At 44.4% G+C, this 13,849-nt stretch overlaps 1 protein-coding gene across 7 annotated transcripts in view; it reads right to left on the bottom strand.

Moving 5' to 3' along the window:
- LOC140385802 (receptor-type tyrosine-protein phosphatase mu-like) overlaps positions 1-13,849 on the bottom strand; it is an 897,711-nt gene that overhangs the window by 279,832 nt on the left and 604,030 nt on the right. For 4 of the 7 annotated variants that reach the window (XM_072468342.1, XM_072468344.1, XM_072468346.1 and 1 more), the window contains one exon: positions 11,148-11,283. In XM_072468342.1, the coding sequence (XP_072324443.1) occupies positions 11,148-11,283 (136 nt within the window). Of the gene's footprint in view, positions 1-1,441; positions 1,472-11,147; positions 11,284-13,849 lie in introns of all 7 variants that reach the window. The other 3 variants (XM_072468340.1, XM_072468341.1, XM_072468345.1) reach the window with 1 other exon arrangement.

Raw genomic sequence — 13,849 nt, 5'->3', positions numbered from 1 at the left:
TAGCATAAGGATACGAAGATTGCAAACTCTAATATCACCAATAAAATCCAGGCTACAGATATTATTTGACCCATAAAAAGCCTCTAATTAAGGAGCATTTGCTGCTTCGCATTCATCCATGATAACTGTGTGATATTTTAAAGGGTTACTGATGGAAGTGCTATGAACCTGGCCAATAAAAATATAAACTTGGGCCAAGTGGAAAATATGTTGGGAAATTTTTCCTGAAGATACAAGTGTCAGCAATATGGTCGTTCCCAGGGAGCTCCTTCCTATTGCCAGTGCTTCCCATCCCTATTAAAGCCTACAACAGCACCGCGACCGACCACTCACAGTTTTCTCCCTGCTACCTTTCAGTTGCTTATGTGCTGTACTCAACATCTGATTCCAAACTGACTAATAAAGCAAGAGTTTTAGTGTCCAATTTCTGATTGTTTAATACTCTGCTTTAATGCTAACCTACTGTCCATTTCCGATCATAGTAATATTTTCCTAACTCTCTATATTGCACAAAGAATAACCTAAATCAGCATGACCTGTTCAATAATTCATGCTTATGGTAGTGACAGTTCAGTGAATATTTATTAAACCATTTGCAATTACTGTCCTTTCTCTCCTATCCTCAATACATCATTTTTGTCTGTATGTGGGTATGCAGTGTATGATTGTCGCTGCGTGATGACAACCTCTTCGTGTTCATGAATTAAAATTAGTACTTTTTGACAGTGCTCATATGATTAGGCCATTTGTCTCTTGTGGAAAGACCTCGGGTTCATTTGTCCCTAACCTTGGGTTTCGCCTCTCCTGCAATGCACTTCCTTTCAAAACAAAAAGCGGAGTTTCGTGTTTGTTTGTCAATTTTTTTTTGTTGGTTGGTACCACGATTCACTTGCATGGGGGCCAATAACTCTGCGTTATCTTCTCCCAATTGTAAGTCTTGACAATGGGCTATTAGATTGTGAAGATATTGCAGCTGAGCCCCATCATATTCTGTCCATTAAATCATGATTAAGCTTGGGAACACTGTGTCGTCCAAAGATACCGAGCAATGAAATCAGCTCCAGCCAGGGAATCGAACCGCAAAAGTTCCTCATTGCCATGGTTCAGTTTGACAACGGAATGTTAGCACTCTACACCATGGGGGCATCTGGGGCTCTCCTTTAAAACCATATGAATTCAATAATGACTTTAATTAATGCAACCCGTTCTCTGGAATTTGGAGAACTATTAATCGAAAACATTCCAGGACATTATTTGCGTCTGATCTCAGAAGTAGGTTAAATGGGACGATTAAAGCAAATAACAGCTAGTAAATCTTTGAGTCACATTGGGATCCCTGGTAGAATTGCAGCAGCCTGGAAGCAAAACCATGAATAAAACAAAATGTGCATGGAAAAGAATGGATTAAAGCATGGAGGTCATTTTCAAAGCAGTTACTTACAGGTAATAAGTGTAGGACTGAGAGCTTCTCCTGCCAGGTGGGATGGTTGAAGGATTTAGGCAGTGGGCAAAGATGGAATGGAAGGAAAAGAAAAGCAAATATTAATGGATCAAAAGAAAATGTAAAAATTAACGCCCTGATAAAAAAAATATTAAAAGCTACGGTGGTTGACACTTCAATGAAGCTAGTGGAAACACAGTTCATCATACATTGTGGTACATTCAATGGCAGCCACCAAAGAATGATTGGCAAATCAAAACAAGATATATATTCCATTACCCTGAAAAAACTATGGAGTATTCACATCGTACACATATTCTTGATGGGCAGCAGATGGCACAACATTGAACCATTGCTGCTTTTATCGGCACTGTTTTAACTTGGATTCCCAGGGATCAGTGATTCTGAGCATACTCCTAGCATTTACCCAACTAAGTTCATTCCCTTCTCAGAGCACAGAGTTGTGGGACACATTTTGTTTTACGGCAGCTTGATGGGATAAAGGAACTGGATTTTGCAGTGCAAACATCGGGCGCCAGCTCATGGCTCCCATCATTGCAGAATCTGAAGTCAAACAGTAAGAGCAACTGCTGTAAAAGGCATTAAAAACGGCTTCATTTATTCCATGCCTGAGATGGATGGGTTTGGGAAGTCCAATTATTTTCTGCGAAAGCAGCTCGTCAATACTTGCACAAGACAACATTAGGTTGCAATCCTATTTACAACAGCAGATTATTTTTTTGTCAAGAGTATATCCAAGAAATATTGAGGTAGAAGGAATCAATATAGGAAGTTCTTTGCAAATTTAAGAAACGCTGAGGTAACACTAGGCAGAGAGCAATAATGCTCAACGTTGACAGGAGAGGATGTTCTATATCCAGTTCCTGATCTGATCAAAGTAAACCAGATCCAGACTGTAGCACCTTCCTGAGGACTGGGAGGGATGAAGCAATCACATAGAGTGGTCATACACTTCCAGTCAGAGATGGTGGTGTACAAATCCTGGCCAATTTAGTGACATAGGTATCAATTCCACCGCCAAAACAAAAGCAGATTATCACACGTGCTAAAAATATGAAGTAAAGAAAAAAATGTCCTGGGAATATTCAGCAGGTTGGGCAGCACACGTGGAGAGAAAGATCACGGCCTAGAATGTGGACTCAGTTTCTGCTGAATATTCCCAACATTTCCAATTGTATTACAAATTTCATCCACCTGCCCAATTAACCGATAACATCTCGATGTGAATTTACCCCAGTCATTCAGTTTAAGAGCCATGTAAATGTGGGCAATGTGGCATCAGGATAATATGAGGAAACACTTCTTCACACAAAGGGTCGTGGAAATCTAATGCTCTTTACTCAAAACGTTGTTGAGGCTGGGGGCGGTGGGGCACTTGAACATTTTGAAAGTAACATTAATAGAACAAAGAACAATACAGCACAGAGACAGGCCTTTCAGCCCTCCAAGCCTGTACCGGTCATGATACTAACCTTGGCCAAAACCCTCGGCACTTCCTTGTGCCGTATCCCTCTATACCCATCCTATCCAAAAGATGCCTTTTGAACGCCGTTAATGTACCTGCTTCCACAACCTCCCCTGGCAACGTGTTCCAGGCACTCACCACCCTCTGTGTAAAAAGACCTGCCTCGCACATCTCCTCTAAACTTTGCCCCACGGACCTTAGCCCTCTGCCTCCTGGTGACTGACCCTTCCACCCTGGGAAAAAGTGCCTGCCCATCCATTCTATTCATGCCCTTCATAATCTTGTAGACCTAAATAGGTCTTTGTGACAAGGGTATTAAGTGTCATGGATAAATGGAGTTGTGTCCTATACCAAGCAATAGAATGGTGGAAATGCTTCAGGGGCTGAATGATCTACTCCTGTTTCCATAGCAATTGCTGTTGTAATCTACTGTGCCTCACCATGACCAATGGCATGATCGTCTGACAGGCAACTAGGGATGAGCAATAAATGGTGGCCTAGCCAGCGATTCCTACATCCTGTAAAAGTGAATTAAAAAAAAAATCTACTTCTTATTTGGAAGAAATGTACGAATAATAATCGATTCTGTCCTGGATGTTTCACTTCTTTTAACACTCATGCCACTGAATCCTATGCAGGAGAAATGGAATATTACCAGCTTCTTCTTGCATTCTGTATTGCAAAAAAATTCTGTCATGATATTCAAACACACACATCATGATAGACAGACCAACAGACAAATCAGCACACACAACACGACAACCAATGATAGACAAGGACAGAGACAGTATAAGAGAAGAAACACGACACCTGGTGGCCAGTAGATCTGGAGACCAGGACAAGGACAGGACCTGATTAACATCACACACAGGGAGTCACCACGTGCAGAGTATCAAGACAGAATTGTAAATAACAAGTTGGAATAAAACAGCGTTGTACCAAATACAACCGTGTTGGTTCATCTGTACATCAGAACACCCAACACTACAAATTCTACAAGCCTGAATAAATTGCTAAGACTAAGATCACGACTTTTATTATATGACTGCCTAACTAGACAAACAAATTACTGTGGGCTCGATTCTGGGGCACAGACAAACCTGGACTTTTTCCTATTCAATTTTTTGAGGTTATTATTTCAGGGGTAATCTGAAACCTTTATTGCATTATCCACCATGACATTTACATCCCGTTCCCGAGCCAAGACTACAAATTGGGGATCTTCCCAAGCACATGTGGCATTACCACTGTGGAGCTAACTATTGACGGCTCCATTTGGCATCATCTACATGTTCCATGTCACTGACGTTTCCCAAGTGTCAGGCCACTCTGTACTGCCCGTCCATCATCTGGATGCAACACAATTCTTACTACACTGAATTGTCTCCTTGTTTCTAATTGTCCTGTGATAGTCAAGTCGCTATTCAATGTTAATGAATAACAAGATGTATCACCCCGATGATTATTCCCAACAATCATTTCAGAATTAGATAGCTGGAACCATCGTGAAAACCAAACTGAAGAATAACTTCGGAAAATGTTAGCACCTAATCCTTGGAGCACTAGGAGCGCCCCCGATGTGCCATTCCATTGCAGTTGGAAATTTTTGGGGGGCGGATTGGATTTTCCGTGCCATTCTATGGCACGCCGGGCTCTGCGCTACAACTGAGACGGACAGGGCTTAATGTCTCGGACAGATTCCGCAGCTCTGAGATCGAGGCACCTTTTTTAAAGGATGCTCCGATTTCAATAAGCAGCTGCAGCAGCAACCTTCCCCCCACCGCCTCTCCCACCCTGGATCGCTGGCAAGACCTCCCTCTCAGAAGCCCCTTCAGCCCCCCAGGCCTTCCACTCAGCCCTCATCACCACCCTCAAAAGTTCCCACCTCCCATTAAGGCCCCACCCCTTGGCAGTGCCAACTTGGCACCTTGTAGTCTGATAGGTGGCAAGGTGGTAAGTACCCTCCCAACAACAGCCGCCAGGGTGCTGAGAGGGGTCCTTCCTGCGAGGTGATGGTTGGTGGCCGGGGGGGATCTTGTATTGGGCTGGAGGGGTCCAGATCGGAGGTCTTCCCTGCTCTCCCCAGCTGCAGCCTTTAACCCCATTAAACAGTCAGTCAGTGTGTAACAGTTAAGGTTTTCCCACAATAAAGTATAATTGTGCTCAGTTGTGCCCCATACTATTTAGACATTCACTCATTATTATACATCCCTAATAATAAAGTGAAAATGTTCTCATTTGCACCCTAAACCCTTTAAAACGTCTGTCAGTATGCCAAGTTTAAAGGCGCATGGGATAAGGATGAAACTTATACCTTTAAAGTGGTGGAAACATAGGAAGTGTTTGACATAAAGTCACTTTCATTGCCTTTTGAAGTATTGAAGGCACTCTGTATGGCTAAGGGGCTGAATGCTTTGAACTGGTTTGTTTACATTGATTTTCATACCACATTGCCTGGTACATGCATCTTGATTGACAACTCACTGGAACTGCAAAGCGATGAATCAGATTGTTTATTTTTATAGATCTGCAGGGATCCATTATGTCAGGGTAGCAGCTGCTTCGCTACCTGCATTTTGCTTTGTTTCTGCCTCTTTGTTCTCGAGGCTGCCCCTTCACTTTCTATGAATCACTTGAGAACGCTAAGCATGATCCAGAAAATGCTATTTAAATGAGCCATTAAGATCATTTAAATATCCGGATGCACTATGCACCCGGCGCCTGGGAGTCAACGACCACGTCGGCAAGGCCTCAACCAGATGCCATTTAGCACTGGTTTCCACAAACATGGGCCGAGCATGATGGTACCTCGGGTGGTCTTGCAGGCTATTAGAGCCCCCTGGGATGTTGGGGATAGTAGCCAGCACTTGGCCTGGCACCTGGGCACCTTGCCACTGACAGACTGGCACCCTGGCAGTGCCACCCAGGCACCGTGGCACTGCAAAGTTGCCTGTTTGGCACTGACACGGGTTGGGCTTGGGTGGACATGCCCATGAAAGGGGGTCTTTGAGGGGACAAGAAAAGTTGGCGGGGTGAAAAGGTGGGGTCCTGAACGTTTGGGGGGGTTCCTGTAAAGGGAAAAATGAGGGGGCGTAGAGATCAGGGCAGCCGTTCAAAATGTCGCCTCGATGTGTGAGGAGGTCGGTCCTGCTGGCGTGCTCAGCTCTCCAGTGCAGGAAAACTGCCTAAGTATGGCCTCGACAGGGAGAAACTCCCCGAGGCCCAAAAAACGGCAAAGTGCCGTTGAATAGTGGTGTCAATAGTGCCACTTCAGCCACCGAGAAATACCCCGTCAAACTCGTGCCAAACCAGACTGAAATTTTCCCATTCAATCGCGCCCGTGGAAACACAGCCACTTGGAGGTTCCGCTCCAAGTCACTCAGCATCCTGACTTGGAAATATATCACCGTTCCTTCACTGTCGCAGGGTCAAAATCCTGGTACACCCTCCTTAATAGGAATACCTACATCACATGGGCTGCAGCGGTTCAAGAAGGCAGCTCACCATCACCTTCTCAAGGGCAAAAGGGATGGACAACAAATGCTGACCCAGCCAGCGAAGCCCACATCCCTAAAAATAAATTATTAAAAAACAAATAGATGGAACATGTATTTTGTGTTTGTCTTCACAGTGGAAGACTTGGAAAACTTCCCAAAGATACTTGAAATGGCGGCACAGTGGCATAGTGGTTAGCACTGTTACCTCACAGCACCTGGGACCTGGGTTCAATTCAAGCCTCAGGTAACTGTCCGTGTGGAGTTTACACATTCTTCCCACATCTGCGTGGGTTTCCTCCGGGTGCTCCGGTTTCCTCCCACAGTCTGAAAATATGCAAGTTTGGTGGATTGACCATGCTAAATTGCCCCTTAGTATCCAAAGATGTGCAAGTTGGGTGGGGTTACAGGGATAGGGTGCGGGAGTGGGCCTAGATAGGGTGCTCTTTCAGAGGGTCAGTGCAGACTCGATGGGCTGAATGAACTGCATCTGCACTGCAGGGATTCTATGGATCTAAAATCAAGAAATGCGTGGTAAGCAGGAACTTAAAATGATCACCATCACCATCACTAGGGAATAAGTGCTGAGAAAACTTTTGGACCAAAAGGCTGACAAGTCCCCAGGACCAGATGGCCTGCATCCGAGGGTCTTAAAGGGGTGGCTGCAGAGATAGTAGATGCATTGGTTATAATCCTCCAAAGCTCCCTAAATTCTGGATGGATCCCAATGGATTGGAAATTAGCTAATGTAACATCTTTGTTCAAGATAGGAAGGAGACACAAAGCAGGAAGGCACTGGCTAGTTATCCTAACATGTGTCAGAAGTAAATTGCTAGAATCCACAGATAAGGAGTTTAAAGCAGGATACTTAGAAAACTATAATTTGAGCGGACAGGGTCAAATAGTCTTGAGAAAGTGAAATTATATTTAATTAACTTACTGGAATTTTTGAGGAACGAGCAAGGTGGATAGAGGAGAACCTGTTGTGTACTTGGATTTCCAGAATGCATTTGAAATGATGCAACATCAAAGGCTCTCTTCAAGATAAGATTACTTGTTTAGAGAGTAACATACTGCCATTGGTTAGCTAACAGGAAGCACGGAGTAAAAAGTATAGTGCCACAGGGGTCAGTGCTGAGGACACAACTAGTTATTTGGATGAAAGATCTGAATGCGTGTGAATTAAATTTACCAATATAGTGTGAGAATGGATTTTTTTAATATACATATTTGAGGAATATTGTGCAATTCTATGAAGAAGGGTGTGTGTGCATGATTTAATTAATCTGGGGAAAGATCTGTAGAGACAATGGGCGGGATTCTCTGACCCCCAGCTGGGTCGGAGAATCCCCGGGGGGGGCGGGCGGCGCGAATCCTGACCCGCCGCCCCGACGCCGACTGCTGTATTCTCCGGTGCCGGTTTTCAGGCAGGGGCAGGGTTGACGGCTCGCCGGTCGGGGGCCTTTGACAGCGCCCCCCCCCCCGGCAATTCTCTGGGTCCCGATGGGCCGAGCGGCCGTCGGTTTCTAGCCAGTCCCGCCGGGGGGATTAGACATGGTCCCACATGGCGGGACCTGGAAGGTAAGTCGGTTGGTGCAGTCCTGGGGGGCGGGGGGGGATCCAATCCCGGGAGGGGCCCGATGGGCCGAGCGGCCGTCGGTTTCTAGCCAGTCCCGCCGGGGGGATTAGACATGGTCCCACATGGCGGGACCTGGAAGGTAAGTCGGTTGGTGCAGTCCTGGGGGGCGGGGGGGGATCCAATCCCGGGAGGGGGTGCCCCCACGGTGGCCTGGCCCACAATTGGGGCCCACCGATCTGTGGGAGGGCCTGTGCCGTGGGGGCACTTCTTTGTTCTGCGCCGGCCCCTGTAGGGCTCCGCCATGGCTGGTGCGGAGAAGACCCCCCCTGCGCATGCGCCAGAATACGGCAGCAATTCCGCGCATGCGCGGGGTCACGCCAGCCCTTTGGCGCACCCGCGGTCTCGCGCAATCCCTTCGCGCCGGCTGGCGCGGTACCAACCCCTTCAGCATCCACCTAGCCCACAGAAGTGTGGAGAATTCCGCTACTTCCAGTCGGCCCGACGCCGGAGTGGTTCGTGCCGTTTTTGACGCCGGCGTCGGGTCATCGCGCCGATTGCGGAGAATCCCACTGAATGTGTCTGCAAGAGTTATAAACACATGTATTTGTTTTAAAGCCATGGTCAAGTGGTTTATATGTAAATAAGTAAAGGGTAGGAATTCGCTTTAGGAGATAGAGACAAAATCAGGGTCTGGATTCTCCGCTACCCGCCGTCAATAGTGGGGTCCCTGATGCAGCGGAGAATCAAAAAACTGAGAGCGGCGTCAGGCGTTGGCAGGTACTGATCCGACCACGATTCTCTGGAACCCCGCTAGTGGCGGGATGAGGGATCATGCTCGCGCGCCAACGGGAGGATGTAAATTAATACAAATGGGTCTTAACGGCAGTCCAAACCTCCTGCAAAGGTCCAGATAGTCTCAAGGAAGTCGAGAAAAGGATTTCAATGGGGAAAGAGGTTTTCATTTGATAATCCTATCGAAAATGAAATTTCTGCATCATTTATTCCCTCCCTGTGCACTTAAGGTAGCGGGAAATGTGGATCTCACCACCTAGTGGTGAAGCTTTTCGATCGAGTTCTCTATTGTGTCTGAATACAGCATGCTGTACATCTTTTGAAAAGCAACAGAATAAATATTTATGCCAATTAATGAAATAGCTTCTGTAAAGCTCAGCTGCAGGTTCACAAGATCTCAAACTGCAGGATTCTGACATCTAATCGCTACAACTGGAGTTGCTCAGCTTTTCTTTCACGACCCTTATCAACCTTGGTGGTGTCTGGTACCAAGAGGCCTTAGGCAAGGTTTCTCAACAAAGAAAAATTAAATTGTACCTAGCCTTGACAAAGAGAAACAAAGTCCGTAGAGTCTAAAGTATTTGAGAACACTTCTAAATGTTTTCCTTTGATCAATCTTTCTTTGTCATATCTGACAAGTCAGAATCAATGCTAAGAACACATTCGCACATGTAACTTTCCAGCAAAACTCAGCAAATAGGCTGACCTTTGCCTCAAGAGTGGAGCTTGGAGCTCCTCAATATTCGATAGTAGGCAGAGCACTACATGATAGCTCAAACCAACTGGGTTCCCTGTATGTTTGTCTTTGCAGCTCATATTCACATTTAATCTGCAAATCATGAAGGGTTGGAAGTGATACCTTAATTCGGTGAAAGAAAGCAATGTATTCACTGGGACGTAGCTGGACGGTGGGTGCCTTGAGGTAATAAAACTCAGAAGCAGTTTCTGTTATATGATGCCTACAGTGTTAACTTTGAAACACATTTGGAAACCATCTGTTGTATAATTCGGCTGCACGGAAAAGCCTTGTTAATTTCACAATCACATGGAACGTGCCTGGAGCTGTGAATGCATTTTTCTTCTTCAGAAGCACTCTGAACGTGTCCAGGACACAATCAGTCATAGCCATTCACAAAATATTTACCTCACACATTTTCCCCGTGTATTTTAATTCAGATGTTAAATATCTGCGGGGTGGTTACGGTTACTTTGGCAACTCGCAGGTGTTTCCTGTGAAACACAGACCCATTAATTGGGACCAGTTTGAGCTGAGTTGCATTGCTATGGTGATATGTGCAGCATCCCACCACTTCCAATTAGAATAGCATCCTAGATCCTTTGTATAACTCAATGAGGAGGATGAAAATGGCATTCTCTACATGCTATCTCGTCTTCAAAAATATTTCTGATTAGCTTTTGTGAGAGGTAATTGGGTAAATATGCAGGCATCTAATACTCAACTATGTGCTACTTCAATGACTGGTCTCTGCTCGGGTTATTATTATGCTAACACTGAGCTTGTATGGGACATTGTGAATCCTAATGATTGCAAGAGATTAACAAAAGACCATAATAGTTAACAGTAAAATCATTAGGGATAAAACAAAGTAATTTTCTGCAATGATTTACTGGGTATGAAATACAAATCAGATAAAAGGTGCACATATGCAGGCTGTATTACAATGCGTGACTCATTATTCAAATGTCCCAAGAATTTGGGTGCCTGATATTACGGTTCCTGATCTATATGGCTCTACCATTGTGACACCCCATGCCACGAGCACCACAAAAATATTGAATTAAAACTGACCTTGCATAGTCAACCTACATTATTACTGCGCCACGCAATGCCCATGGACCCGTGCTGGGACCACATTTTCAAACCGCATCAACCTATTCAGGGGCTATAAACTTCACAGATTACAGCGCAACCCTTTCTTCTGAAAAAGTCATCTGTCTCTCATGTTACACTGATCCTGCCCCTATTTTGCAGTGACTCATAAGCCAACCTCTTTCCTTCTCGCATCAGATCCCATGGGTTTTTAAGCAACGTTTTAAGGATTGTATTCCATTACATTTGTTCATTTTGTTTTGTGACTTTGGAAAACCGGTGCCCTTGGCGATGCACACATTTACTTTTGAAAAGGAATTAGCGTGTTTAACCTTTTAATACATTGGGTCCATTCAATGAAAGTGCAATTGATAAATGCAAAACTATTCCTTTACGTATAGTGTGGTGCCAGGATCCTCAGAACTGCTATTGGGGGGGGGGAAGGAGGAGGAGGAGGTTAAGGGAGCAAACGGATGCATTTCTTTATGGCTACACCGCTGCTTCTTGCTAATTTTCTCGCTTACCTTTTCTTCATCACCAAGACTATGCCGAGGAAAATGATGACAAACAGCAGAATTCCCGCAATAACCCCAGCGATTTTCACGGTGTGGTCCGTCTGCTTTTCCGGCTCTTCGGCACTCGGTTTGCGAGTTGCGCCACCTGAAAGGCAATAGATTCACATAGGAGGGAAATTAAAGAAACAGGAATTCCGCATTGGTCCTTCTGCACTGTAAATTCTATGAAACTGTAAACTCTTATCTAGCTTGTGTGGGGGGGGGGGGGGGGGGGATGAAAATCTCTTTTGAGCATTATTTTCCAAAGGCACCGAAAATAGTACCTGCCCTCGAAGGTACAGTGCATGAACATGTGCGTGCCAAACTTTGATGCCCTCACATTAATGAAAAACAATTGTGTGCTCCTTTAACAGAATTATCCACTCTTACTTTAATTGAGTTAATTAGCTCGCTCAAAACCCATTAAAATAGCAGATACAGGTATTTACTGTGCATGGATTAAATGTTGATTTACTGATCCTTAAACAACAGTATTTCAAGGCCACTGACCCTTGAACAAGACAAAAGACACCTTCCAGATATATTTTATTGTGAAATATAGCCCTGCGTTAAACCGTGAAAGTAAAAAATACATCATGCGACATCGCTCTGTGCAAAGGCTTTTAAATCATCAAATGGCTATCGACCATTGAACAGGAGTGAGCCTTCAACAGGTCCCTATTAGATGTCCTTTCTGTACCTTAACACACTCGCTCGAGAAAGGGACAAACCCTCCATCCACTGCTGATTATTAGCGAGGACATAACCCTTAAATATTTTCCATTAAACAACAATAGTTCTTCCACTTGTTGTTCCAGTATCTGAAGGAGCGAGATAAGCTCATTTGCAATGCATTCCCCTCTCTATTGTTTTTCTCAAAACAGTACAGTGTTTGCCACCTTGGAGAGCTCCAAATCACAGTTACATCTCGTACGCAAACTGTTATTTCCGAGCAATTTATTCACAAACTGGCAACCACTGAATGATCGCAGTCCTGGCAGAAACATTTAATATCTGTTTGAATGAGATAACTAGCCTCGAGTATTGAGTGCCTTGCTGCTTGGAGGCTTTCTCTATCAGCTACCATTTGTACTGTTTACCGTAAATGTGATGGAATGTCAAAATTACATTTGTTGAAATAGCCTTTCTCTCTTGTAAATCAGTTAATAATGAAAAATGCAGAAGCCATGGAATTTATTTTGTAGCTGTTGCTCTCCCCATCCCCCAACCTCACATATCCACTCCCCACTGTATCATAGTATCATACAGCACAGCATGAGCCCATCCAGCTCGGTCATAATCACCGTAGAAACTGATAACTTTTAAAAACAAATCCAAATTTCCACATAATAGCTGAAAGGATGACCCAGGGTTTCACATTTTAAAACTTTCACTTTTTGCGAGCACTATTGGCTAAACACTATATTTGTAGATAACTTACTGTTCAAACCACAAAACCCTTTTCTTTTTAGCACAACAGAAAAAACACCTCACAGAACCACAGAAATACACAGTGCAGAAGAGCCCCTTCAACCCATCCAGTCTGTGCTGGCACATGAAAAACACCTGACCTACCTACCTAATCCCCATTTGTCAGCATTTGGCCCATAACCATTAATGTTATGGCATGCCAAGTGCTCATCCAGTTACTTTTTAAAGGCTGTCAGGCAACCCGCCTCAACCACCCTCCCAGGTAGTGCATTCCAGACCATCACCTCTCTCTGGGTGAAAATGTTTTTCCTCACATCTCGCTAACCTCCTGCCCCTCACCTTGAACTTGTGTCCCCTTGGGACTGAGCCTTCAAGTAAGCTACTCCCTATCCATGCACCTCATAATCTTAGACAGCTCGATTAGGTCACCCCTCAATCTTCTCTGCTCCAACGAAAACAACCCAAGCCTATCCAATTTCTCTTCATAACTTAAATGTTCCATCCCAGGCAACATCCTGGTGAATCTTCTGTGCACCTCCTCCAATGCATAGATATATTTTACCCTGTCCTTTAAGTAGACATTTAATTCTACCAGAAGCAGTCCAAGGTGATACTTAGCTACTGAGGATTTATTTCTGTTCTTTTCCTTTCTTAGCCTGTGAACTTTAATCCCTTAAAGTATCTTTCAAGAGAGGTTTTTTTCCTGGAGATTATTTATCTCATGCAAGCTAGACAAATCTTACAGCCTCATTTCAACTCCTCACGAATTTGACCTTTTCAATAAGAGCACGAGTTCCCATTAGCATTCCTGCGAAGTGAAGCACAGTATTTTGCTGTCTGTAGCAGCTCCCCATCTCCTGGATAATGCCAGACTGAAGTTGTTTGTGAGTTTTCAGTGACATCTTAGACAATTCCCCTCTCAAAGCCCATCCCTATCAATGTGAATCACACGGGCCTTGTATCTAACTAGAAATACTGACTTATTTATCCTTGAGACCCCGACTCTCTTTTATTTTAGATTTAAATGGACAGTTTAAAGCACAACTGTTTGCAACGTGACATTCCCAACACTTTTCTGAGACTTGGAAGTCTCATAGTCTATCCACTGTTAGCACATAGGCTATTGCCATTTTCTTCAAGTGCAAACACCTGCCATCTTCTTCCCAGTAAAATAATCTGGTCTCCCTTTAATCTCTTAGCAATAAAACCACCAAGGCTAGCTGTCAGGTGGAATTCAAAAG

This window comes from Scyliorhinus torazame, chromosome 11, assembly GCF_047496885.1.
Source record: "Scyliorhinus torazame isolate Kashiwa2021f chromosome 11, sScyTor2.1, whole genome shotgun sequence".
NCBI lineage: Eukaryota > Metazoa > Chordata > Chondrichthyes > Carcharhiniformes > Scyliorhinidae > Scyliorhinus > Scyliorhinus torazame.
This window is presented reverse-complemented; position numbering and strand designations above follow the sequence as displayed.